We start from the raw sequence: 25,488 nt of genomic DNA on the forward strand, positions 1-25,488 counted from the left end.
AACTGGCAGACCAAACAGCCCAAAGTAAAATGTCTCCTAAGCTGGGAAAGGTTGAATCCAGACTAAATCAGCTTAGATGGCCTGTCTTCTCCTATGCTGAAGAACCTTTGTCTGAGTAGTTAGAGCAGGTCTTACAGCAGGAGCAAGGAATTAGCTTTTTATTTTATGATTTCAGTCCTATTTCAGAATTTAAACTGACAGCTTTTCTGACTAAATTTATTTATTTATTTATTTATTTTAAATTGGTGCCTCATTTAATTATGTCTTTAAACAATTTGAGGCCAGATTTCCAGTGCCCTGGTGTTTTTTTCCAGAGGGGAAGATGTTGGTTCCTGCTCCTTGGGCTAATTCTCCAGGTATCCCTAGTGGACAGGCAGCTGGAAAAGCTGTCTCTCGCATCACCCTTTGGCTATCCGATCTGCTCTGGTGACAGCAGCTTCCTAGGGGCCATGACAATCAGCCAAATTTGGAGAAGATTTAACATTGTGTGAAGAAGAGGCTGAACTGTCTTTCAACATGATGGTCAGGACACAAAGGTGGATCAGGACCAAATTCCCCTGACACTGAGCTAAGCACAATGGATCATGATAAGCACAATTTCTTTCTTCTTCCTTCTTTCAAACAAATTTGCCTTGTGTTCCTTCATTCTTTCATTTTTCAAAATCAGATTTCTTTTTATTTATTTGCCTGTCATTTTCTTCATTGTTTAATATTTCCAACAGTGGACTTAATAACACTCCCTTCATTGTTCATGTAATTCCTGACATTGCTTTACTGACTCATTTTTTAGTATAAACGATATTTTTTTCTTTTTTTTTTCTTTTTTTCTACTAATGCAGTCCTTCATTTTCCTCCAAGTGAATTTCCTTCTGAGAACAACATGTTCCCCTGAAATCCCTTAAATGATGTAACAAATTATTATTTGGAGATAGTTTGACGCAGGTGTGATGTCTTATCTGTTGCCATTAAATAGTTGTTTGCCCTTTACATGTTGAGTCACCATTTTGTGTTAAATAGACATGGTTTTAATTTGGGATTTAGCTCCCTTAGCAAAAACAGAGTTGCATCGTCTTTCTGCCTGCCATTCTTTTCTCATACTATTGAAGATTATAATGCATTTTTTTTTACCCTTTACTATTCTGAAGTGCTAAGATCTTCAGCATGTTTCTTTCCTCTGTGTGCTGGATTTTATTGGGTAACACTGAGAGGAACAAAACCTTGGATAAGTTTGTTGTGAAAAAGAAAAAAGAAAAAAGAAGAAAGAAAAGAAATAACGTTCCCTAACCTTCCCCAACACCCCACAAATGAAAAACCTCATGGCTTTATTGTTCCATTGAGGATTTATTGTCACATTCCATTTTAGTGATTCCAGACGTCATGATTAAAAAGTGGACATGGGCATCCCATTTTACTTTTAGTCAGCTGCTAACACAAAAATCCTCTGATAGGAAAATCAATACAACTCCATGAATGAGTGCTGCTGGGATCTCTGAATGGAACATTACGACACTGCAGATGAAACTCATCCTACTAGCTCAAAGAGTAAGCGTGGCTCATTTCCTAAAGGTTGGAGTAGAGACTGTGACTGAGCAAAATGGTCAGTGAATCAGTGAATAGTCCTTGCATCTTCATGGAATATTATACTGATGGTCTTTCCTGACTGACCATTGATTCTACAGATTTTAACAAATCAATCTTGTAGGATGGAATTCATTCACTTCAACACTACATATCTGCAAAGCAAAGGACTCATCTAACCTCTTTGGACATCTATTTGAGAATGAGATGCCTCAAATCCTGGATCTGTGATTAAAAGGGGAGTTTGAACATATTGTTCAAACACAGATTTCTACTCTGTTATGTTTTGCATATGCCCGGACGAATCTTATTCTGAAAGATTTCTCTTTGTTTAACATTTTATGTTTTCCTATTTCCAGTGAAAAATGGAAGAGGAAACTTCAGAACAATACAGAAGTACAAGTAAAGAAGTTTTGTAACGTCAAAGATAAGGGACATATTTGTAGAAGAAAACCTGCTTCATTGGCAAGTTGGTAATATTCCGAATGACTTCACTTATTCAGTCCCATTTATACAGCCGTGGTAGCATATAATCATGGCACTTGGAGTATTAGGAAATAAAGCCAAATTGGCTAAATGTACAGGGCGGCTATTAACTTTAGCTCTAGATGAAACTCTTGTATCAAAGTTCCCGACTGAAGACAAATAACTTTTTGATGCTGATTTTAATGGCACTATAGTTTCAGCCAAAAAGATTCTAATGTATCATACATCATTAATTTGATGTAAGAGAACAACATTTTAGGAACCATATCCTAAGAGGACTGTAGAAAACAAAACCTTAACAACTTACTTATATATGTGTCTTCCCCAGAGTAATATGCGGGATAAGACTGTTGTTCAAGCCAGCACATGTTGTGCCAACCATCAGTTGATGTCTATCACAAATACCTAGCAGTGATGTTCAGTTTATAGAAGACTGGAGATTGTTACTTCTGGGAGCATGTATGAGCTTTAATTTTCCCTTCATGTCCATCTATGGATGAGTTATGGTCACATGCATTTTCTCTGGTACAACAAATTTCAGATTCTTCTGGCACAGTTTCCAAGGTTCTTCAGAGGGATCTAGAGTTGTCTGGTAGGTAATTGGCTTCCTGGGGAACACAAAGGTCTGAAAGCAGCTCCCACAGTTTGGCTTGAGTGCTAGAGAGAGTGTGAGTGTGACAAGACAGAAACTTTTCCCCTGGGCATCATTTAAAAGAGCATTATACCCAAATCTATTTCTGCCAGTTTGAAACAATGGTAAAGGTCTCCACTCAAGGAAATCCTTCAAAATATTTATAAGGAATATCAGAATGGTTCTGTCAAGATAAGAACTTTGGAGACCTAGTAGTGGCCACTTCAGAAGTCTGAAGTCAAAGAGCCTGGTACACATTCTTCTCATGACCAGCTGCTTGAACATGTTTAAAGCTACTCCTGAAGATGAATATGGGGCTTCCTGGAACTGATGAAAACAGCCAGTGCCTCAGATTCTGAGATTTGGTGTACTTTAGAAACCTGCAGCATGTCTCCATTCTATGATTCTATGATCTTCATAACCTTAAAGCAGTCTACTCCCTGCTGTTTACTTTCTGTCATGGTGCCTCCTGGGCCAGCAGTTCCCTGGGAGTCAGGACCGTGGGGCATCCCCACTTGGGACAGCCAGAAATGTCCTGGCAGCCCGGTGCCTGTCACAGCCGCAGCCAAAAGCAAGGTAGCTGGTGCACTGAGAAAGACCCATTGCTGAGCACCAAGTACTTCCCTTGAGGTTTGGGCCTGTGATTGAGCCCAGATTTGTGTTTGTGATGATTCTGCTATGAGTGGTGTGATAGCTATGTGGACATACCACGTGGCAAGCTCAAATCTCAACATGACTTAAATGTTATCTTCAGACAAATAAACTCATCAGAAACACAAACAAAGACATTTACTGCAAATAAAAATTCACATTCACATCATTAAATCTTACAAAGTGTAAGGAGGTCATTTTGCAAACTGTGATGTATCTGTGTGTACAGTGGGTGCCATTTTCATCAGAACAGCTGCCTGGGACATGCATATATTTATCAGAAGGTGCCAAGACAAATATCTCTGTATCTACAAAGGTTTGAATTGGCTGATGACATTGTTCTGACACTTCCACATTTTCATTTTCTCTGGATCTGGCAGTAGAGGCACATAGAAAACACCAAACCAAGAACCTGGAAAAGAAAAACATTTCTGGTATTACTTGGCAGCCCTAAAAATCCCAAGATACAACTGATACACAGAGGGAACATTTTGTTTGCAAATGTCTTGGATTCACATGCAGGCTAAATCTGCTATGCAGAAGATCTTTTCCAACGTAATTCTTTAAGAATGTGAATGTAGCATATTGCCATTTAAGTGAAATTGTTATGTACCACAGGTAAGACTGCAGATAAAATGGTAAATGTTCATTTCTTTGAAAAATGGATTGACTGTGTGAATGGGGAGCGCTCTAACTCTGGAATTTTAAAATGTTCAAGAAACTCAGAAAAATATTAAATCTTTCATTTTCTAAGAAATTCAGAGGAATTTTGTGATTCCATTGAGAATTCTAAGGGTAATTTCCCTTTGAAATTTCTCTGTTTGTCTGCCACTCTCTTATCTTTAATCTCTACGTATGTACAAGTGTACAGTATGCGTACAATGTCTATAAGTGTGTACATACACAGGCATACATCTGTACACATGTACCTAGCCCATCTTTATTGACTGGCAAATGATTATGCAACAATTATTTTATATTCTTCAGTAATAGAATTGGGGTGGAAACCCCTTGTTCACCAAAGAAGGTAAAAAACTATTGTTAGTATCACATCCTGTGGTGGGAATTACTGAGTGAAATTCCACAACCTGTGAGAGACAACTGGCAAGATGAAATAAAAAACCTTCCTTCTGTGATTTAAAATCAAACAACCTGAACCAGTGTTATTCAGAATAGAAAGGCATTCAAATGATATTTATGAAGCAGTGAATCCCAGGGTGCTTCATTTATTCAAGGAGAAGACAGTGTAGAGTACACAGAATGTGTGGGTCCAAGCAAGACAAGGGTTTGCGCTTACGGCTGGAAGAAGCCAATGTGGCTTCTGTGGGATACGGTTTTGCTCTTGTACCCAAGTGAAACTGGGCCATTTTTTCTCAAAATTATTTTCTCTAACAGAATGACCTGAAACTATCAGCAGTCCACAAGGGGTATGGTGGAGCAGGCAGAGAGGGAAAACTAGGGAAGAGCACTTTCCCTTGTCCATTTCTTCTTATTTGATGTTTTCAAGAGGGCAGAGATGGCTAAGCACACGGCCTTTTGTTTGCTGTTACTTGAGATGTATAATTTAATATCTTTGGAAAGGCTAAATCTTCAGCGAGTGTGAATTGCCAGCTGACAATTTGTGCCAGTGGACAATTTGTGCCAGCTGAGGCTGTTCTCATATTGTTTACTCTTTCTATTTTCTAATCTTTTTATGATTGAGTGAGGCAATCACCACAGCAAAATGATAACTAGAGGAAAGGGAAGAATTACAGTCAATGAACCAAAGTTTCTAACAAATATGACTGCAGTAACTAGAGCAAAGTGACTTATGACTTTCTGGATGGATATAAAATTTTATACTTAGATTGCATTTTTAAAGACCTTCCTTTAATTGTTGTTATATTTATTTCATCTATTTCCCCTCAAACTCTACATATCGGCAGGAGACCTGATCCCTCGCATATAGCAACTCAAATAACGTGAAGTCTGTGCAGTCTTCTGTCCTCCTGTCATCTCATAGTGCTGCAGCTGTGTTACTGTTCCCTACTTATAATTATTTTCCTGGAAGTGTATATCAGAGCTGGAGCTCTAGCCCACTCTCATAACATGAGTAACAGCTCTCTGCCAATGATGTTAAGAAGTTTTCACTCAGAATAACAAACTGAACTCTGCACAGCAATCTTCGTCATTCTGCTTTTCCCTCAAACATCCATCTGCAGAAGGGGGGCAGGGGAGAAGGGAAACCACACAGGAATAGTGAAAAGAATGAAAATGACCGAAGAAAGCAACATGATGAAATCCCCTGCTTCTTTGCCATTTTATCCTAATCAAAGCTTATCATTCATCAAGTAGCTGATTGTATCACCTCATTGTTTTTCCTCCTCTTTCGGGAGGAAATTTTGCATGTTAGTCTCCAATGAATGATAAAGAAATCCAAGTGCTCACGTTCCACATTTTTTTACACACTTGGATATATGGAGCAGTGCAGGTGTGCACTCAGGCACATTCACACATCATCTTGACGGTTAAATTATGCCCTCAGAATAATAATTTCATACCGTAATTCTCCATAATGAGAGTTTGTATATTACAGACTGCAAAGTTTTTGTACAAGGTGTCTTTTTCCTCCAGTGAAGAAGGGAAAGAGAAGAACAGCTACTTTGCCTCTTGCGCATCTGAGACTGGGACTCTGCACATCCCTCTGTCCACTGGTCTTGCTGTCAAGCCACAGCCTGGCTCCAGGCCTGTCTGATCTTTGCAGAAAACGTGTGGTGACATATGATTATGTAGTCTGGTCCTACTCCAGTTTCTCAGCTCAGCAGCCATATGCAGTTTATAGGAAATAACAGTAAGATCGTAGGTAAGATTAGAAATGGTTGTCCCTTGTCTATTAGTTGAGCAAACCAAGTGCTCTAATTCAACTGCTGGTGCATTTCTAAGTAGAACATATTGCTTGCCAACCACTAAATATTTTAATAGTATATACTGGTACCTCAATAACTGCCATTCCAAATGCAATTCCCATAATTATGTCCATATTTTTCTTAAGGAAATCAACAAGCACTGTTTTACAAGACTGAAAAACAAAATAAAACAGTTAATTGTAGGTAAACAAGATTATCCTGAGGTTATTAGGAACATATCCTCTAAAATATCTTCTTTCTTCTCTCTGTGTGGAAGAAAAACAATTTGAATTTAATTTGTTGTTAACAATAATGCAGCTGTATGTACCATGTGTTATGAGACAGATATCTAGCTCTCACCTTCCCAAATATAAAGATGAATTTGACATTATTTTCCCACCAATCTGGTCTTTTAGTTTGAGACCTCAAAGCCAGTTAGTAAGATCAGCCTCAACTAACTATAGTTGAGTTTGGATATGAACCCAAGCTTAAATATCATTTTTGACAAATGATTGATGGTTTTGGACTGACTGAAGAGAATGATCATACCTGAAGTATATATATGTATATATATATGTGTGTATGTGTATATATATATATTTATTAACATATTATTAATAATAATTGCATGCTTCTGTTCTTATAAGGCCTACATGCCCTTCAGATGTTGACAATACTCCTTTTGCAAACTGTGAAACCAAGTGCAGCATAAATCCATCCGGAGTGTGCCTCCGGTGGTGCTCCGGTGGTGCAGCGGTAGAATTCCCGTCTGCAACACCAGGGGGCCCGGGTTCGAATCCCCCCCTGTGGAGCAGGGGGTAGAAGTGCCGCTCTGCTACACAGAGGGCTCGAATCCCGGGAGTTGGACTCGATGATCTCTAAGGTCCCTTCCAACTCGCACAATACTATGATACTATGATGATGATACAACTACAGTACTGTTCCAATACTACATATACTACCACAAAATATAATGCAGTTATATGCCTTCGCCATATTTCCTCCACAATAAACACGTAGGTACTTTCCTTCCAGTCCTTCTAAAAACCTCTTATTTAGGCTGACTCAGAACTACACTTTCTTCCTGGATGACAAGAGTTGAATGTCATTACTAGAATCCAACACCACTGTGAAATCTGCATGTTCAAGTGAGCAATATCTTGCACCTGCAATAATTTCACTGATGGTTTCTTATGTGTTCTTTGAGGGTTTTCCTGAGGCCAGAAAGACATAAAAATGTGGCCCAAACACCCTTTTCATACATTATTTCCAGATTGGGTTTTGGCATTCTCTACTTAACCAGAGTTTTCCCATGCTTTAAAATAGTATTTGCTTATGTGAGACTACATGGTGAAGAAATCCATGTTCAGGCAATACTTTTAAAATAGAATACAATTAGCTTTGGACATTTGCTAAAATTTGCTTTGCATTAGATGCAAGTCAGTGAACTTCATGTCACCGGCATTTTAAAATTGCAGCTATCTGGCCTAGTCTTCAACTGTTTTTTTCCTGCTTTTCTTCGCATACACAGAGTTACATTTCCATGTAGAGCGACAGATAAATTGTGAATGAAAATGAGATTTCTGCTGCCTACCCACCAATTTTTGAGTATACTTTTTTTGTTACACATCACCAGGCATTTTTTCCTTATTATTATATTAATTGCCACAAGCCTTTCAGAAGACCATAGTTGTTGCAGATTACACTTTGAGTGCGCTTCCAGGAAGCCTACAACATATAAAGTGTCCTTCCAGTCAATTCTGAAAAATGAGCATGTTTTTTAGTAAAGGGCTAAAAAACCCCAAGGTCCTGCATTTAATGTGCTTGCTTTTCAATATCCCTTAACCTCTGAGTCAACACGTCTAGCACCAATATGAGCTCTGGTGGGAGAATCACCTTCCAACTGAGAAGTGAGATCCAAAGAGTAGCTGACACATTGCTCTGATCCAGAAGTATACGCTGACCCTGAAGCCATAGTAGCAGTTTTCACCCATATAACCACACAGAATTCTGGTGTCCTATAGGTAGTGGAGTGCACAGCTGAAACAGAGACATTTCAAGAAGAGGAAGAAGCCATGTGTTTCAGATATGCAATGTAATTAAACGAAGTTGGTGCGGAGGTAATCCTGTCTGAAAAAGAGAAGTCTTTTGGGGAAGAAACAGAACATCTGTCTACGCCAGTCACAACTCTCTTAAAAAGCTTCTTTCTGGAAGGAAAAGTGGGAGGTTGTACTTTACTTACCTGTTTAAAAATATATCTGTCTTGAAAATAGTAGCAGAGGTCTTCATCTTGGTACTTTTGTTCACATTCACAGATTTTTTTGTCATCAATAACAAGATTACTATTACTTCCCCAGTCTTTAATCCCATCGACCAAACCGCAGCATTGACCCTGTAAGAATAGAGGAAATGGGAAGGAAAAACATGGCAGATTGCTGTGAAGGGAGGGGAAGAAGGGGAGCTGAAAGGAACAACAGTTTCCTTTCATCTTTTCCCATAGGGACATTTTCCAGATTGATATCTGTGTCAAACATCCCTTACATTTCCAAACTGGTTGTGAGAGATGTGGAAGTATGAGTTCAAATAAATAAATAAATAAATAACAAGAAGAAGAAAGGATAAAAATGAGTGAAAACACCAGGTTGTCAATATTGTCCTGGAGCACCACCCTTATGAGGTAAGCCTGAGTAACCTGGGTCTTTTCAGCATGGGGAAAAGAAGACTGAGGAGGGCCTGATAAATGTTTATAAATATCCAAATGGAGGTGGGAGGTAAATGGATGAGGCTAGGCACTTCTTGGTAGTGTGTAGTGACAGGATAAGGAGTAATGGCTTTTAAGTTGAACATAGTAAGTTCCGTACAAACATTTGGAAGAACTTCCTTATGGTAGGGATGGAGGAGCACTGGAACAGGCTGCCCAGGGAGGTTGTGGAGCCTTCTTCTATGGAGATATTCAAGACCTTGCTGGATACCTACCTATGTGACCTATTGTAGGGTACCTGCTTTAGCAGGAGGACTGGACTTGATGATCTCGAGATCTCTTCCAACCTCCACAGTTCTGTGATTCTATGTGTAATGTGCAGTGATCAGCAAACAGTAAGATAATGTAAAGTCAGTATTTACCAATGCTAGAGTACAGCATGGATCAACTCTGGGTATTTTCTGTTTTCAGAATCAAGCCTCCTCTCCCAGCATGTGGTAAGTAACATCTACAGTAAAACACATCTGGAAAAGCCAGGCTGAAAAAAGTAATATTCAGATACAAAAACACCCTGCGAAATCTAGAAAAACAACCATTTTTAATGATGATTAGCCCTTTAAATTAGAAATCGACTGAGGAGACCAGGGCTCTGTGTGGGGTTTGTGAAACTTAAACCAGGTGCAGTTTCACTTCATGTTTTGCTTTATTTAAGCCACTGAAGCTCAGGGGTGCAGACTTGCATTTGTGTTTGCCCTCTTTTAAAAACCTCCTGGAAATGCTCATGTTATTTTGTATTAAAACAAAGGCTGTTGGGCATAATAAAGGCAACCTATTCTATTTAAACATTAATAGAGTAATTATGAGATTTTTCATCTTGTTCACCTTTCAGCCATCCCTCTAGGAAGGTGATTATTATATCAGGAGAAATAAATTGTCTCCAAAGCAGAGAAAAGAGCTGGAGATGAAATGGAAAAGAAGCAAATGTAATATAAGCTACCTAAATATTGCTTCCCAGTTCCTTCCCTTTCACACCAGCAGCCTTTAAAAATGCAGGAATCTTTTAAGCCTACAAATAGAATTTATCTCTCATTAGGGAGTAAGAAAAAAGCAACAGACATTTTTCAGTGTATAGAAATAGGTGACAGTAAGAGCATGGTGGGGACATACACCAGAAATGATAATTGTGAAATTATCATTTATTCTCTGTGTGATGCCCAGCACCAGGGTGGTACAAAGCGGTCACCTTCTGGCATCATGCAGGTGGGAGAAATCCAAATATATATAAACACAGGGAAAATAAATAAGTCAAAACAAAACCTGCACTGCTGGAGTTTTACTTGCCTAATTTTCTTGCCTAACGAGTATTGGATAGTTCTTAGCTGGGGTACACTGAAGGAACAGCTTCCCTTCAAAAGGGAGATCTCTAACCAAGGAGAAAGAAGCCTTCTCATCTAGAAGCTTATCTAACTGTCAGTCCATTTCCTGGGGACAAATGAAAAGGGAAAGCAGGGCTTTCAGCACCGCAGAGATGAGACAGGCTCCATGTGTGTCCCAGCTGCAGAGATGGCCTTGCCCTGGCGGAGAATAAAACCCTCCCCTGGAGCAGGAGCCATCCAGCTCTGAGGTAACACCTCAGTGAGCGCCTATGGAGGGTTGATTTCAGGCTAGGAGAGAGAGTGATGCTGGGGATTAGCAGAGTTTGCTAAAATCTTATCACCATTGGCTTAGAAATGTCGTCATTAAAGGCTCTATAAAAAAGAAGGCTAATTTCTTTAGGTACTAAGTGACTTAATCTTCCGTATCCCACTGAAAGGAAACAGAAACATGGTAGCTTGAGTAGGAAAGGAAGGAGGTCAAGAAATGCTGCTAAGATCATTCAGACATTAGAACAGTCCATCACCTGTCCAAAACAAAGCAAATGCCATTTTATTGGAGCTAAAATGATCTCTGGAGACTGAAAAATTTCTGCAGTACTTCCAAGAAGAAACAAGTGGTGTACATTTTTTTTCTCAATGTGAACAGAAATCTTTAACTCTTAAATCTTTAACTGAACTAACTTTATTTAAGTAATAAATACTTCTTAAATAAATTAATCTTCTTAAATAAATCAATCTGGTTGAAGCTCTCGTAGCTCCTCATCCAGACGCCTTTTGAACACAGCCAGGGACAGTGACTCTACCACCTCCCTGGGTAGCCATTCCAGTGCCTGACCACTCTCTGAGAGAGTCCAGGTACAGTCTGGAATAAGAGAATAAAACCAGCACTCCAACCTACCCTTACAACAGCACCTTGCTTCAAATAGATGATTCAGATTGTACCTTGTAGGTAACCATGACTAGAACAGAATCTGCACTTTATAAAATGCATAACTTTCACTGTCCTAGTCAAAAGTGTGGAAGAAGGACAATGCTAGCATCAAACAATAGTCTCACATCTGTAGATTTGTGACCAAGATGCAAATCTGATTACTTGGATCTTAATTGTTATTTGAATCTATAGATTTGACCTATCCCACTCCACAGAGAATTACAATTCTTTAAACTATGCTTCCTCTAACATACACACAAAATTTATCTAGTGAACCACATTCAGTCTGCTAAAATGACAAAATATGCAAAAAAAAAAAAAAAAACAAAACAAAAAAACAAAACAAAACAAAAACAAAACAAACAAAAAAAAAACAAAACAAAAAACAAAAAAAAAACCACCAAAAAAAAACCAAAAAACAAACAAACAAAAAAACACCTACACACCACAAAGAGCAAACGAAAAGACATGCCAAGTTTTAAACTTCCATTATTGATTATGGGGCTCTTGGATCCAGTAGGCATACTCTACACACCCTCTGAGTGCTGCAGTATAACCACCAGTGTAATGAGCACCTGACTTTAAGAAGGAACTGATACCTCTTATAGTCATGTTAGAGAATAAAGGGACATTTTATTGGCTGTATTGATTCATGTAAGCAATCTGTAGTTTCTGTGAGCACAGCGACAGGTTTATAATCACCAGTTTGAATTTATGAGGTTTAAGACTTAGAAATATTTAGCTACCAATTTATTTCCCCAAGACTTCCAGAAAATTCCAATTAGAGTCACAGAGAATGTCTTCCTCTGTGAGTAATAGAGAAATGGGCTTTTAAAATCCTCCTCAGCAGATCTGCCTTTGTGTTCTATGTCCTGGCTCCAACACTCTTATAAACATTTTTGCCCAAAATCATCATGGAAAGCCTGTGCCACACTGACAGAAAAGAAACCCCTTGTGCGATGCTTTAATTTTTGAGTCAGAATCTCTCCTATCCCCACAGAATGAAATTCAAATTTATGGCAGAATAGCCATAAGATGAAGCTTAGAGACAGAACAGATGATAGCAACAAACCCCACTTTACTTACTACATTTTACTTACCTGTAGCTGAAACTTCTGCCATGACTGTTGAACTTGTTTTGCATTTTCGGAATTACCTTTCAGTAAATTAACAGCCTCCGTAAGTGTCAGGTTAAGGCCATCCTCAAGCTGCAAGTCCAAATAACTTGTTAGTTTTCTATGGAGAAACAAAACTTTGGGAAGACTTCAGTGAAAATGCAGAATAATACTGTACCTGAGGTTTGTACACTGCTCCTAAAACACCCCCTGCGACCTGAAGGATCAGGATCAGCAGCAGTCCAATAAAAAACTAGGAAGGAAACAAAAGGGAGACAGAACTATAATAATTTTGACTGAGTTTCTCTCATTTCTTTTAGGTGAAAAGTAATCTTTCATGTGTCTCAACAAACATTTTGGTAGAAGGAATGGAAATTTCAGTCAGTTCCTTATTTGGATATGAGAAAAGGAGATTCTTGAGACAAGGTGTGTGGCTCACCATCAGGTGGTCATCAAAACAAAGCACACTGTGGAGCAGTGGCATGATGATCAGCATGTAGCTGGGAGATGTTGAGTAGGACAAGGAAAATGTTCTAGGACAAGTAGTGGCAGATTAACTGAGAAGAAATGCAATAGATATTGAGGGTGACTGGTGGAGGGAAAAAAAACTAATGATGTGATCAGACCTCTCTGGACTCGTCTTTTATTTCATGAGAATACCCACTGTTTCTTCTTCACTTGAAATCATAAAGGGCTCAAGCACAGGGTATGCAATGAAAACACATGTGCGTAAGTAAGTAAGCATTTGATTAAATAAAAATGACCCCATTCTCATTTGGTACTACCAGTGACCTTAATTATCAAGTGTACCTGTGGCCTGGTTAAGATAGATAAATGTTTTCCTTCCCTACCAAGAGAAGCATGCACCGGCTTTCCTTTATTGCACCACAGCACCCAAGAAATCCTAGGATCATAATGATGGAGCCCACAGCTATCAGCACATCAACCCCAACGAACATGTTGCTGCTGCTTATGTTCAGAGCCTGAAAAGAGAGGGAAAAAATCTTTCATTGGCAAGAAATTCCTCTTAAAAATGTCTGTTTCACCCAGAACACGACAAGAAATAAAAAAATTCATTTTAAAAGTATCTGTTAGTTTTATTTCTGTTGATGAATCTTTGCTTTTTTTCTGCAAGTGGAAAAGTCTGATTATCATGAAATCTCCTACATTAGCCAGCAGTTAAATAAACAAAATCTCTGTTTGTCATTAGAAGTACACTCCATGACTTTTCCTGAGAGAACATTTATAAGAGTAATGCTAGATATACCAGGGAAAGAGTTAGATAGATATATTTTCCAAAGCAGTTTTCTCCCTTTCTTTTCTTTTTTTCTTTTCTTTTCTTTTCTTTTCTTTTCTTTTCTTTTCTTTTCTTTTCTTTTCTTTTCTTTTCTTTTCTTTTCTTTTCTTTTCTTTTCTTTTCTTTTCTTTTCTTTTCTTTTCTTTTCTTTTCTTTTCTTTTCTTTTCTTTTCTTTTCTTTTCTTTTCTTTTCTCTTCTTTTCTTTTCTTTTCTTTTCTTTTCTTTTCTTTTCTCTTCTTTTCTTTTCTTTTCTTTTCTTTTCTTTTCTTTTCTTTTCTTTTCTTTTCTTTTCTTTTCTTTTCTTTTCTTTTCTTTTCTTTTCTTTTCTTTTCTTTTCTCTTCTCTTCTCTTCTCTTCTCTTCTCTTCTCTTCTCTTCTCTTCTCTTCTTTTCTCTTCTTTTCTCTTCTTTTCTCTTCTTTTCTTTTCTTTTCTTTTCTTTTCTTTTCTTTTCTTTTCTTTTCTTTTCTTTTCTTTTCTTTTCTTTTCTTTTCTTTTCTTTTCTTTTCTTTTCTTTTCTTTTCTTTTCTTTTCTTTTCTTTTCTTTTCTTTTCTTTTCTTTTCTTTTCTTTTCTTTTCTTTTCTTTTCTTTTCTCTTCTCTTCTCTTCTCTTCTCTTCTCTTCTCTTCTCTTCTCTTCTCTTCTCTTCTCTTCTCTTCTCTTCTCTTCTCTTCTCTTCTCTTCTCTTCTCTTCTCTTCTCTTCTCTTCTCTTCTCTTCTTTTCTTTTCTTTTCTTTTCTTTTCTTTTCTTTTCTTTTCTTTTCTTTTCTTTTCTTTTCTTTTCTTTTCTTTTCTTTTCTCTTCTCTTCTCTTCTCTTCTCTTCTCTTCTCTTCTCTTCTCTTCTCTTCTCTTCTTTTCTTTTCTTTTCTTTTCTTTTCTTTTCTTTTCTTTTCTTTTCTTTTCTTTTCTTTTCTTTTCTTTTCTTTTCTTTTCTTTTCTTTTCTTTTCTTTTCTTTTCTTTTCTTTTCTTTTCTTTTCTTTTCTTTTCTTTTCTTTTCTTTTCTCTTCTCTTCTCTTCTCTTCTCTTTTCCTTTTTCTTTCTTTTCTTATTTTATTTCCCTTTCTTTTATTTTCCTTTCTTTCTCTTCTCTTCTTTTTTCTTTCCTTTCTCTTTATTTTCCTTTCCTTATTTTTTTCTTTCTCTTTCTTTCTCTCTCTCTCTTTTTTTTTCTTTTTTTTTTTTTTTTTAGTTATGATCTTTAATAATAGACTCATAAATGAGGCCTATTTTGATGTCTGCGACATTCAACCAAACAATTCATATACCTCCATAATATTAAATATCAAACTATTGAGTTCCCACAGGACTAACTAAGTCCAAAGGCCAAAACAGAGAGAAATGTTCAAAGAATATTTTCCAGTGTGGCTGGTGCCAAGATTAGAAAAAATATCTGGAAGTTTTCACATACATCTTCTCATAGAAATTGCAAACATATATAGACAAGTATAATCCTCCTCCAAGTTGGACAGTACCTCCTGTTATTTATTCCTAGAAAGCTCTGCTCATCTACAGCCAAATCCTTATGGTCTCTTCAATTATTATTCAGGCAAAATGTAACACTAGTTTTGAATGGGATCTTTGCCTGCATAGAGGCATAATGCAAGAAAATACTTTAAATTTTAGTGCCTATTCTTATTGCAGTTTTTGTAAAGTAACTATTGTTATTTCAGGAAGACATCTTAGGACACACTTCAGAAAACTTTTCTGAATAGGAAATTTCTTCAAAAATAAAATTATCTATATGGTTATGGTTCTCAAGCTCCATGGCATCATATTAGAGATGGTCATTTAGTAAGCATGGGAACTTTACTTTCTGTAAAATGTGGACTAGGGAGGGAAATCTGTCATTCTGCAGAAAAAGGTGGTTAATTTAGGTACCTAATTTACCTAAAATCACAACACTGTTGTGAATCAAGTCCTATTATATCCACCCTCTGAGAGACATGAGGCATCTTGGATAGGCTGAAATCAATACTGTCATCAGTCAAATGGAAGAAATATATAAAGCTTTCTTCTCATCCCCAACATCTTTTGATTTCCAGATAAACTGAAACAAAAATTACTGTTCATAACAGATGTGCTGTGGTAGAGCAGCACAGGAGTGACTTGCTTACTATATCTTAAAGGCTCAAGATGAAATCTGGAAAAAAATATGTTGTATAACACCTGATAATTTTTCTCATTACTACACAGAGGGGATAGAAAACTTTCTAGCAATTAAGATACCAGTGCCAATGAATGCATATTTGGCAAAAGGCTGGCAGGGCCCGCAAGACTAAAGAGGAGCCCTTGCACCAACTGAAGCAGCTCCCAGTGCATTTCTTCAAGATTAAGGGGCTCCTCAAGGCTGCATATCTACAGCTTTGCAGGGAAGGAAAGTCATAACATCTGAGTCAATTTAATGCCCAAAATAAAATCCAAGAAGGGACACCAGGACTTTTTTCTCCCCTTTGGGAGACCTATTGGTACATTTAAATCCTATGTTATTTTGAAATATTTCCATGTAAATATGAGTGAAAAGGGTAAAATATTTTTTAGTGAGCCACTGAAAACAAAAGAGAAAAATCCTTGCTCCCTTTCAAAATTACATTTACTGGAGAAATAAGTATTATGTTATTGAAGATAGTGATAAAGGCAAAAATATTCCCTAAAAACACATAAATGCAACCTTAGAAATAGATGGCCATTCATTTCTAATGGAGAAGGACACTGAAAGGTGTAGGATTAAGTTTTTCTCTCAGAGGGTGGTGACGCACTGGCACAGGTTGCCCAAGGAGGTTGTGGATGCCCCATCCCTGGAGGCATTCAAGGTCAGGCTGGATGTGGCTCTGGGCAGCCTGGTCTGGTGGCTGGCGACCCTGCACCTAGCAAGGAGTTAGAACTCAATGATCATGGTGGCCCTTTTCAACCCGGGCCATTCTATGTTTCTGTGATTCTATGATACGCTCATGACATCTCATTCTTTTCTCTAATGCTGAAGTCAGTAACAAAACCGTCATTATTTGTCATTTGAAGAAACAGAGATCCACATTTTCCTACAGAAATCAGTGTGAAACTGCAAGAAATTAGATTAGTAACATTAGAAAGCCCTTTTTTTGTCATTATGTCTGTGCTTACATCAACCACTTTTCTGAGTACCTGCATAATCTTTTTTTCTTAAATTTTAAAAAATGAATTTATCTTTACCCTCACAAATCATCTCAATGAAAGCACCACACATTTGTGGAAATGCAATTGGGTAATTAGGGCCTAAATAGTAGCTTCCGTGTTTTTACACAGGTCAGGCATGATTGCGTATGTTTACCTCTTGAGCATCTTTGCTAACGCGTATCCATATAGAGACTCCCAAAATAATGCAACCACACACCTGTGGGAGAAAATAAACAATATTTAGAAAGATCAACAGTTTTTGATTCAATTCCAGCATCCAAATTGCACCAGGAACTGGCCAAAATTCTGAAATAATTTCTTCAACAAGGTGAAAGAAACATGAATTGCTAGAGCTTAGAAAACTGATTCATATCCAAGAAACTTCATAAGGATAGTTAAAACTTCAGTTATGCACCAAATCCCTGATGTTTCCACCCCAGAGGAACCATCATTTCCTTGATGATTTATGCATGTGGTTGGGAAGCACACAGAAATTCTGTTAGATGAGAGAAGGCTATAAATTGCTATAGTATGTATATAACATGACTGTAAAGAACATTGTTTCTTGTATAATGAAAACAAGAGATTTGATAAGGAATGCTGGTACAACTGCTATTGCTAGAGTTATTCAGGACATATATCTTTAGATGTATGCTCTATGGTAAAACTATCAGGAGCAATTGTAACAGTCTCTCTGCTTTCTATATTGCAAAAATATCTGGCCATCTTTAACTCTTAGACTATTGCTCACATAAATTGCACAGCGTGGTGGCTATTATTTTCATTTTTAAATAGAAAATAACCTTACTCTATCTCATACCTGTGAAAGTTAGATATCTAAGTATAAACTTTCTTTCTTGTCATGGGCACATATCCTCTAATGAGCAGAATCACTCATTGGTGCTACCAATTTCTTTCCTCTGGCTATAAAAGAAGGCTGGACTGAATTGCTTTAAGATGTTGAAATCAAGGCAGATGAATCCCAGATCCAGACATATTCCCTAAACATCAGTTGTTCTCCAATTCTGCTGATCTTTGAGGTACTGTTCTACCTCGTGCCAGCCACAACATTGCTTGCTCTGTCTGTGGTAATTTTCACAAAGGATTTCTCTTTATTAGCAAGAGTTGGAGAAGTGTAATTAAAGATCTAATTGTATATGAAGACTGTACCACTTGAGAGGATAAGTAGGAAAGATAAAGTATGGGGGATCAGAGTCTAGCAAGATTCAGAACCTGTATGGATTTGATGCTTGAGTGAGAAATGGCTCTGAAATGTGGTTACAAGCTTCCCATGAAAACCGGGACTATTTCTAACCTTTTAAAATTAAAAAAGCTATTTTAAAATGTTTAAGACAATTTTTCTTAGAAAATGTTTTCCCTCAAAAAGACTCATATAATATTCAGCATCAAAAAACCATAATGACTTTAGCAGATTATTTAATATGGAACACTGCCAGCCCTCAGACATGAGTATCACACATTTTCTTGCTCAAAGTAAAGCTCCTACAAGTATGTTTTAAACATGAAAAAGAAAGTAGTACAATTGATGACAGCTATATCATGTTATCAGATTTAACTAGAACTCCCCACTGAAATCATCTGAATCCCGCTGAATCTGCCTAGAAACTGATGGTATCACGTAACTCTGTATTTGGGTCTTGTTCAGCAGCATTATGTGAACCATGTAGCCATGCATCAAACAATGTGCTCCTGCTAAGGTGAAAAATTTCCACTGAAGCATCTATTACTGCAAATCCAAACAAAATTTGTCCCATTGCCTTATTTATTATACAGGACCTCCCATAAAAATGCAGCACAGCAGTAGAAGTAAATAAAGCTAAATGTACACTTTGCATTTGTTGCAATAGTCCCTCCTAATTATTAGGTTTTTCTTAAAATAAATCTTCAACTAAAGAATCTTTCAGTTTTAGTGATCCAGTAGTTTTGTCCAGAATAGAAAGATTCTCATTTTCCCAATGGGGAAGGGATGAATCAGGCCACTGATTTGGTATTTTTTCTGAGGTAAGATATGGAGAAAGAGTCACTTTGGCTGCAGCACAATCTCAAGTGATCAAAAGTTGCTCAGCTGTCAATCAGGTTGCCTCAAACTAGGGATTTCATTTTGCACACTTGGTGCCAAAAATGGAAATTCAACACTTGTGCATGGTGTGGAGAAGCAAAGGCTTTACAGAAAAGGGTGGCAGGTGAGACTGTACAGCCTGCAAATGCTGAAGAAAAGAGAGAGGAAAAATCTGACCTAATGGTCAGGTTTAATGCACTAAACTGCCAGGACTAGGCCAGGTTCAAGGCTAAGCTGGATGGAGCCCCAGGCAGCCTGATCTGATGGATGGATGGCAACCAACCCACAGCAAGGGGCTAGGACTTGTGTTTTTTAAGGTCCCATCCAACCTAAGCCATTCTATGATTCATTCTACAATTACGTGACTATTAAAAACTTCAGATATGCACTGAACTTCAAAACACAAATCTCCAGAACACACAGTCCGATTCCTTTCCCTGTGATGGGAAAGATGCAAAACTCCTATCTGCAGGGGCACACAGTGCACAATGCATGGCGCCAAGGAGAGCTAGACCAAAGCCACTTTGCACCTTTGATATAACCATTTCCAGGGCTTTTACACTCCAGAGTACATTGTAAGAACTGCTGCAGAAAAAGGCACAGAAAGGCTGGGAAGCCCGTTCCTGAGCTCCCAGGGTGGGGACACTCCCAGAGAGATCACACAAGGTTTAAAACAAAAGGACACCAGATAAACGTGTGACCGTTGCTGTTATCTAGTTAAAGCTAAAGTCACCTTCATTTCTCCCTATCAGTTTAATTTTCCACCTGCCCAACTTCCTTGTACACCTGGGAGAGCAGCTGTGAGAGCAGTGGAAATTGCTGTTCCCTGTGCTCCACCACAGCAATTTAATGATTTCCAGGGATTAGAGACGGGAGTGTAATTCAAAGAATTCAGTTTCATTGTACTCTAACCGCATTCCTGTTTGCCTATTCCCCTCTCTCCTGGTAGTGCTAACCCCTCCTTTTAAAGTTAAAGTTAGCTGCATTTGGTGTCCTCTTTGCCCCCATTCAGGCTGCCCAGGCACAGAAAATTCTCCCCACCGTGTCTCACTCTTTTTAATTGTATCGCCTTTTCACACAGGAAATGTTCCTCAGGGCAGCAGACAGACTTTGGCTGATAGTTTCACTTCTGATTTTGGTGAGCCTCAGGTGAACTTGACAAACTGGTGGGAAAGCTAACAATGAAGTGGAACCATGACAGAAATGATCTTTTACTCAAAACTTCTCAGAATGCCAGGAGCAGAAACTCCTGCAAACTGGCTGAGATGTGGCAAATAGGCAAATGTGATTTAATCTACCCTATGAAAGATGCCTGCCATCCTGTGTCAGGCACAGGGAGAAACTCCCTTTCCTCGTATGCTGGAGGAAGCCAATCATTTCAGTATGGCTCCCATCCATACTGCCAGCCCATACCATTTCCCAGAAATTTATTGCCCACCATCAGAAACTAATTATGACACTAAGCATAAAGCAAAGAACCACAAAGAAGGATATGAAAACCATTTATCAATTAGGAGGCTAAAAATATAAGTGCATTTTCCTATATTCTGTTGCAACTATGCTTTCAGGATCATGTACTTTGTTTGCATAGAGCAGACAAACAAAAAAACAAATAGCAAGCAAGCAAACAAGCACAAGAGAATGATGTGTGTTAAGATAATGGAGAGTCTGTTATCTTCTGACTCAAGTGAGTGATGTCCCTTGAGATGAGGGGCACATTTCAGATAGGGAGACAGAATTCTGGCTGTTCTTTTCAATGCAGGGGGAAGGCATTTTTTGTAGGAAAAAGAGAAAGGAAGGGAAAAAAATTAAACATTCTCCCCTCTCTTCTTTAGAATCATGCTCTGGTTTCACTTATGCTCTATTTATAATTTTTTTCAACTTCAGACTTCGTATAATACTGAATGCGTTTAATGTGTCACTAATAACAATTTAAATGCCGACTTACCCAAAATAAGAAGTTGAAGATGAACATGGAGTACTTCAAGCATCTGCTTACACCCGCCATTTTCAAGAAGCTGAGACAAAATTGAGAAGTGCTGAAGAAACTTTCCTAGCAATTTGACTTCTATAGAAAGGCTGCTCCTTTTTCTTCAGAAAACCTCTCAGACCACATCAAATGCACTGTGCTCTGCTTCTAAAGGCAAAAATTGTGACCAAGGCTTCTACAGTTATTTAAACAGTTTTCCACAGCTAAACATTAACCAGAATGCTGGGGAAGCACTACCAGGTGTTATCACTAAACCTAAGACTCTCAATGTGTCATTGTGTGTTGTACTTTTTAATGGTTCTGCTAGTCTTGTCCTACACCCTGAAAGCAAATAGATGGTGCAGCAAAAGGAGAAGTTGCGAGAGAAAGGAAATGTGACTTAGACCTGGATATTTAGGATCTACAGAGAGGAATATAATAAGAAATATTTCCTCTGTCTGCTTTTTAACATAGTTTTTAATGAAGGTGTGATGCTGAAATCCCTTCAGTAGCTTTCTCTAATTACATGACCATATTCCCTTCTAAGATGGCTCTCTACCACCCTTCAGCTTGCTGGGCCCTTTCTGGAGTAATATGCTTTAGTGTAACCCTAGGTGACTGACTCTCTGACTAGTTTCTTTCGCAATAACCACATCCACTCTGAATTTAAGAATGTTCCTAAAAATAATTGCACTCATGAAATACAGATTTTGTAAGGATTAGGAGAAACAACTGCGTGGTATGGTTTAGATCTAAAGCAGTCAACAAATAAGTAAGTTGAGAAATGCGGGTGTCTTTATGGAGAGATGCCATAGCCACAGATGAATCATGAGAGAATATTAAAGGGGCATATAAAATTGTATACAAAGAGCCATGAAGGGTAATAAGAGAATCACAGATGATGCAGGACGTGGGCAGATAATCTGCAGTCAGACCATGCAATTGTAAAAAACCAGCATTTCTACAAGAGTTCAGAATGAGCATTTGTACCCCAAACTACACAGCTATAAATCATCACACACAGTAGATGTCCTTTAAGGCAGGCTTGAGCTGTAGCACTTTTTTCTGTGAAATGTTCAGCCCAGGCATTCAGTAAGGCATCTTGGAGCTAAATCATCCAAGATTTTCAGTGCTATAGGAAGTATGCATAAACATGCATAGACCAGACCTTCACGAAATGTCAGTGTTCTGGTAAGATCCTAGTTCCTCTGAAACCATGAAGAATGTATCTACATTATTCACATTTAGTTGTCTCTTTGGAAAAGGCAAAAATAGACCTTCTTAGTACCTGCCTATTAATCCTATATAAGATGGAAAATAAGAAATAATGTCAAAGTTGACTATATTTCTTAGTGGGTTCCCAGTGTGGCTGCTGAAAAAGAATCCTGTATCTGAAGTTACTACAGATTCTACACGTTTCATATTTATATTTTATGGTATTTTAAGTAAAAATGTGTCATCTAAGATTAAAAGCAAACATTCCATTTAGTGACAACTGTTCAAGGTGAATGTTCCGTACAAGTGACTACTTTTTTTTTCCTGTCTGCAAGGTGATTTTCTGTATGTCTTGGAGAAGTGAAGAAGGAGGCAAACAACAGTTTCATCAAGGGAAGAAGTGTTGCCTGTAAACCTTAACCACTACTTAAGCAAAGTGGTTCCTGCTGCCTCTCCACCGCTGGGACAATCAGATATGCCCTGTCAGCAACAAACCCTGTGTGACAATTTGTTCAATGGCAAAGAGTTTGTGCACTCCCAGTGACTTATCTTCCCACCCCAGAGCTGGGCACAACCTGGGTGCAGTTTGGGTGGGAACTTCTGACGCAGCACTGGCACTCCTTGTCACCACCTGGGAGTTGTGATGACACATGGACTTTGCCTTGTGTGTCATACTAGAAACCAGATAGGGACAGGAATATTTGGAAGGGAAAAAAAGAAAAAAAAAAAAAGCAAGGAAAAAAAAAAAAAAAAAGCACAGTATTGCTGTCATTGACTTAGAGAAAAATATCTCCTTTTTGATGCTTACCAACAAGCTACAGCTGGTTTTATGTTTTCATCTTCCTTCTTATCCAAGCTTTTAGCCACTTTGAGCCATGTTTCCTAGGCCTGGCAATCCAAGAGCAGGTTCTCTAGACCTCACACACCTCCAGGCTCTCTTCTACACAATTATTTTCCTGTGATACCATCCTTACAACTATTCAAAAATTCCCATTTTCTTCTCAAAAATATTTTGCATATGTAAGCATCCCATTGTCCCATATGTTTTTCCTCCTTCTCTCCAGCCTTAAATACAATATTCTGCCTTTTACTTCTTTTTTTTTTTTTTTTTTTTTTTCTTACAGCCTCCATCCCCTTGTGAAGCATTCCTCCACAGTCAGGAGCTAGGTGACCAAAGTCCCTATCAGCTGATTCACTGTGTAGTCAGTTATCCCTTGAGGTCCAGACATGAAATAACAGTTTGTACTCAGTATCAGTGAGCTTTTCAAACAGTGGGTTCACAGTTTGTTTGCTGCTGGAATTCCTCTTCATCTTATTGATAGGTCAGAACAGAGAGCTTTACTTGGCACAGAGCTTGAAGCCTGAAATAGATCAGTTGAACTCTAGTTCTACTGTGCAGACAGAGCTTGCACTATTGCAGCATTCCTTTTTTGGCAGAAGGGAAAGCTTATCTCTAACAACCTCACCTGCTGCCCTGAGATGTACACTTCCTTTCTGTTCCTTCACAGTAAGTTGTTCACCCATAACAACAGAAACAGTGGATATCATGAGCCTTGACAGTCTTTCTAATTGGGGAGCACAGGATAAAGAAGACTTCTTCGGTCCAAAAGGTAGGGAAAACACCTTTAAAACAATGGAAATGGAAGCTTCTATTTTGGTCATGGGATGCATTTACAGTAGTGGGTCTGGTTGAGACTGCAGTCGGTCTACAGCATCTCATGCCTTGAGTTTAGATATAACAAATATGATATCTTATTGCGATAGCATAACATCCAGTAATATCTCAGTTATAAAACTGAATTACAGTCCCATGTCTGACTCTTTGTGAAATACTACAGCACCGTAACAGACCATATTTATGGTGAATTACTTTATGTTGGAATATATGTGGGACTGACTGAGTCAGTGAATTTATACACAGCTTCCAGAATCACAGAGTTAGAAGATTCCTGGACCTCATTTTAAAGCAGCCCTGAGATGAAAGGCAAGGGTGGATTGTTTGACATAAATACACCTGAAAACTTGAATGACTGAATAAAAATTAGAAGAAACAGGATAGTAGTATTGTGTTTAATTGCATGAATCATACGTTAGTCTCACAATTTTGGGTAGACTAAGACAGGGAAAACCATAAGCAGATGAATTTTTTGCAAATTTCTTCATCTCTGATGGGCCAAATAACTTGACTGAGTTCCAGGCTGATCCTTCAGCTGACCACATGATAAAGGGAAATGTGTGAGAATATTTTCAACCAGTGCTAGGCACACACATGGCTGACTAAGTCAGTTGTATAGAGTGCCTTCTCAGCTTCTAAAGAGTGATGCAGCTTAACTGAAAATAGGCACGAAAATAAGCCAGCTAAACTATGCTCTTAAACTATTTGAACTATTTCTTTCTTCAGTGATCAAAAACTTTTACCCAGAAAACTCTGCTGAGCTCAGAAAACAGCAGCTCCATTATATGGATCCCACCCAAGAGCCTCCTCAGAGGGAGAGCATCTCTGCTGCCTGGAAGACCCTTTCTGCTGTTAGAACACTCTAGAGGAAGAATTTTCCTTTTAGAACCTCTTTACTGTCTCTGAGTGATGTAAAAATTCTCTCAGACCTGAGATCTCTTGTAGCTCAGTAATGCATAAACCTCAACTACCTGAGCTCCAGTTCAGAACAATTTAGCATCCACTTAGAAAGCGACCTCTGCTGTCCTTCGGTGCTAAATATTGCTACTGCATTCTCCCAGAACTTCTCCCATTACTGCACCCTAAACTACTATGAGGAGGAACAGAATTGTTGTTCATAGCAGGATCTGAGGCTTCTCATTTTCCAAGAGTCTGTATGAGTGAACTGGGCTCCTGTTAGTGGCATAGTGGGATCTGGTTTCTTGATGTTACTCTTTTTCCTTTTAAGTAAATAGTGTTCAGAGTCAGTAACAATGTAACCCCTAATTTCACCACTTCTGTGCTCCTCTGCACCCCAGTCACTGCAGAGGAGTTGGGCTAGGTAACCTTCAGAGATCCTTCCCAACTCAAACAATTCTATGAGTTTATGATCCTTTAAAAATGTGAACTGTTTATGTAAAGATACAGCCAAGTACATGAGTTGGTGAGAAACACAGCTCAGAAGAGTCAATGACTTTAAAGCAAACCCAGATGTCCAATCAATATCTGCATATGCAGGAGCAAATCTTGCTGTGATCCCAGCTCTGAGCTGGAAAATGAATAACTGAGTTAACCTGATGCTCTCCCTTCTGTGTATGACCTGGTGAACAGCTGTGTGGAGATAAAATATCCCTCAACCATGAAAGGCTCTCCATACCAGTACTCCTGCGACCCAAGTGAGTGTGTTGGCCATTGCAGTGTTCATCAAGGGTGCATTGCTCTCTTCTTGTGACCAGATTTCTCTTATTAGCATTGGAAATGTTGTTCC

At 38.3% G+C, this 25,488-nt stretch overlaps 1 protein-coding gene across 1 annotated transcript; it reads right to left on the reverse strand.

The window, feature by feature from the left end:
* Nucleotides 1-3,704: 3,704 nt before the first annotated feature.
* TSPAN8 (tetraspanin 8) lies at nt 3,705-20,890 on the reverse strand. Its single transcript, XM_072327020.1, has 8 exons — nt 20,831-20,890; nt 16,957-17,019; nt 13,206-13,337; nt 12,533-12,607; nt 12,340-12,447; nt 8,474-8,623; nt 6,321-6,404; nt 3,705-3,758 (listed from the first exon to the last, which is right to left on the reverse strand). Exons 1-8 carry the CDS (start codon nt 20,888-20,890, stop codon nt 3,705-3,707), a joined length of 726 nt encoding a protein of 241 aa, XP_072183121.1.
* Between the last annotated feature and the right edge of the window lie 4,598 nt (nt 20,891-25,488).

This window comes from Excalfactoria chinensis, chromosome 1, assembly GCF_039878825.1.
Source record: "Excalfactoria chinensis isolate bCotChi1 chromosome 1, bCotChi1.hap2, whole genome shotgun sequence".
In the NCBI taxonomy this organism is placed as follows: domain Eukaryota; kingdom Metazoa; phylum Chordata; class Aves; order Galliformes; family Phasianidae; genus Excalfactoria; species Excalfactoria chinensis.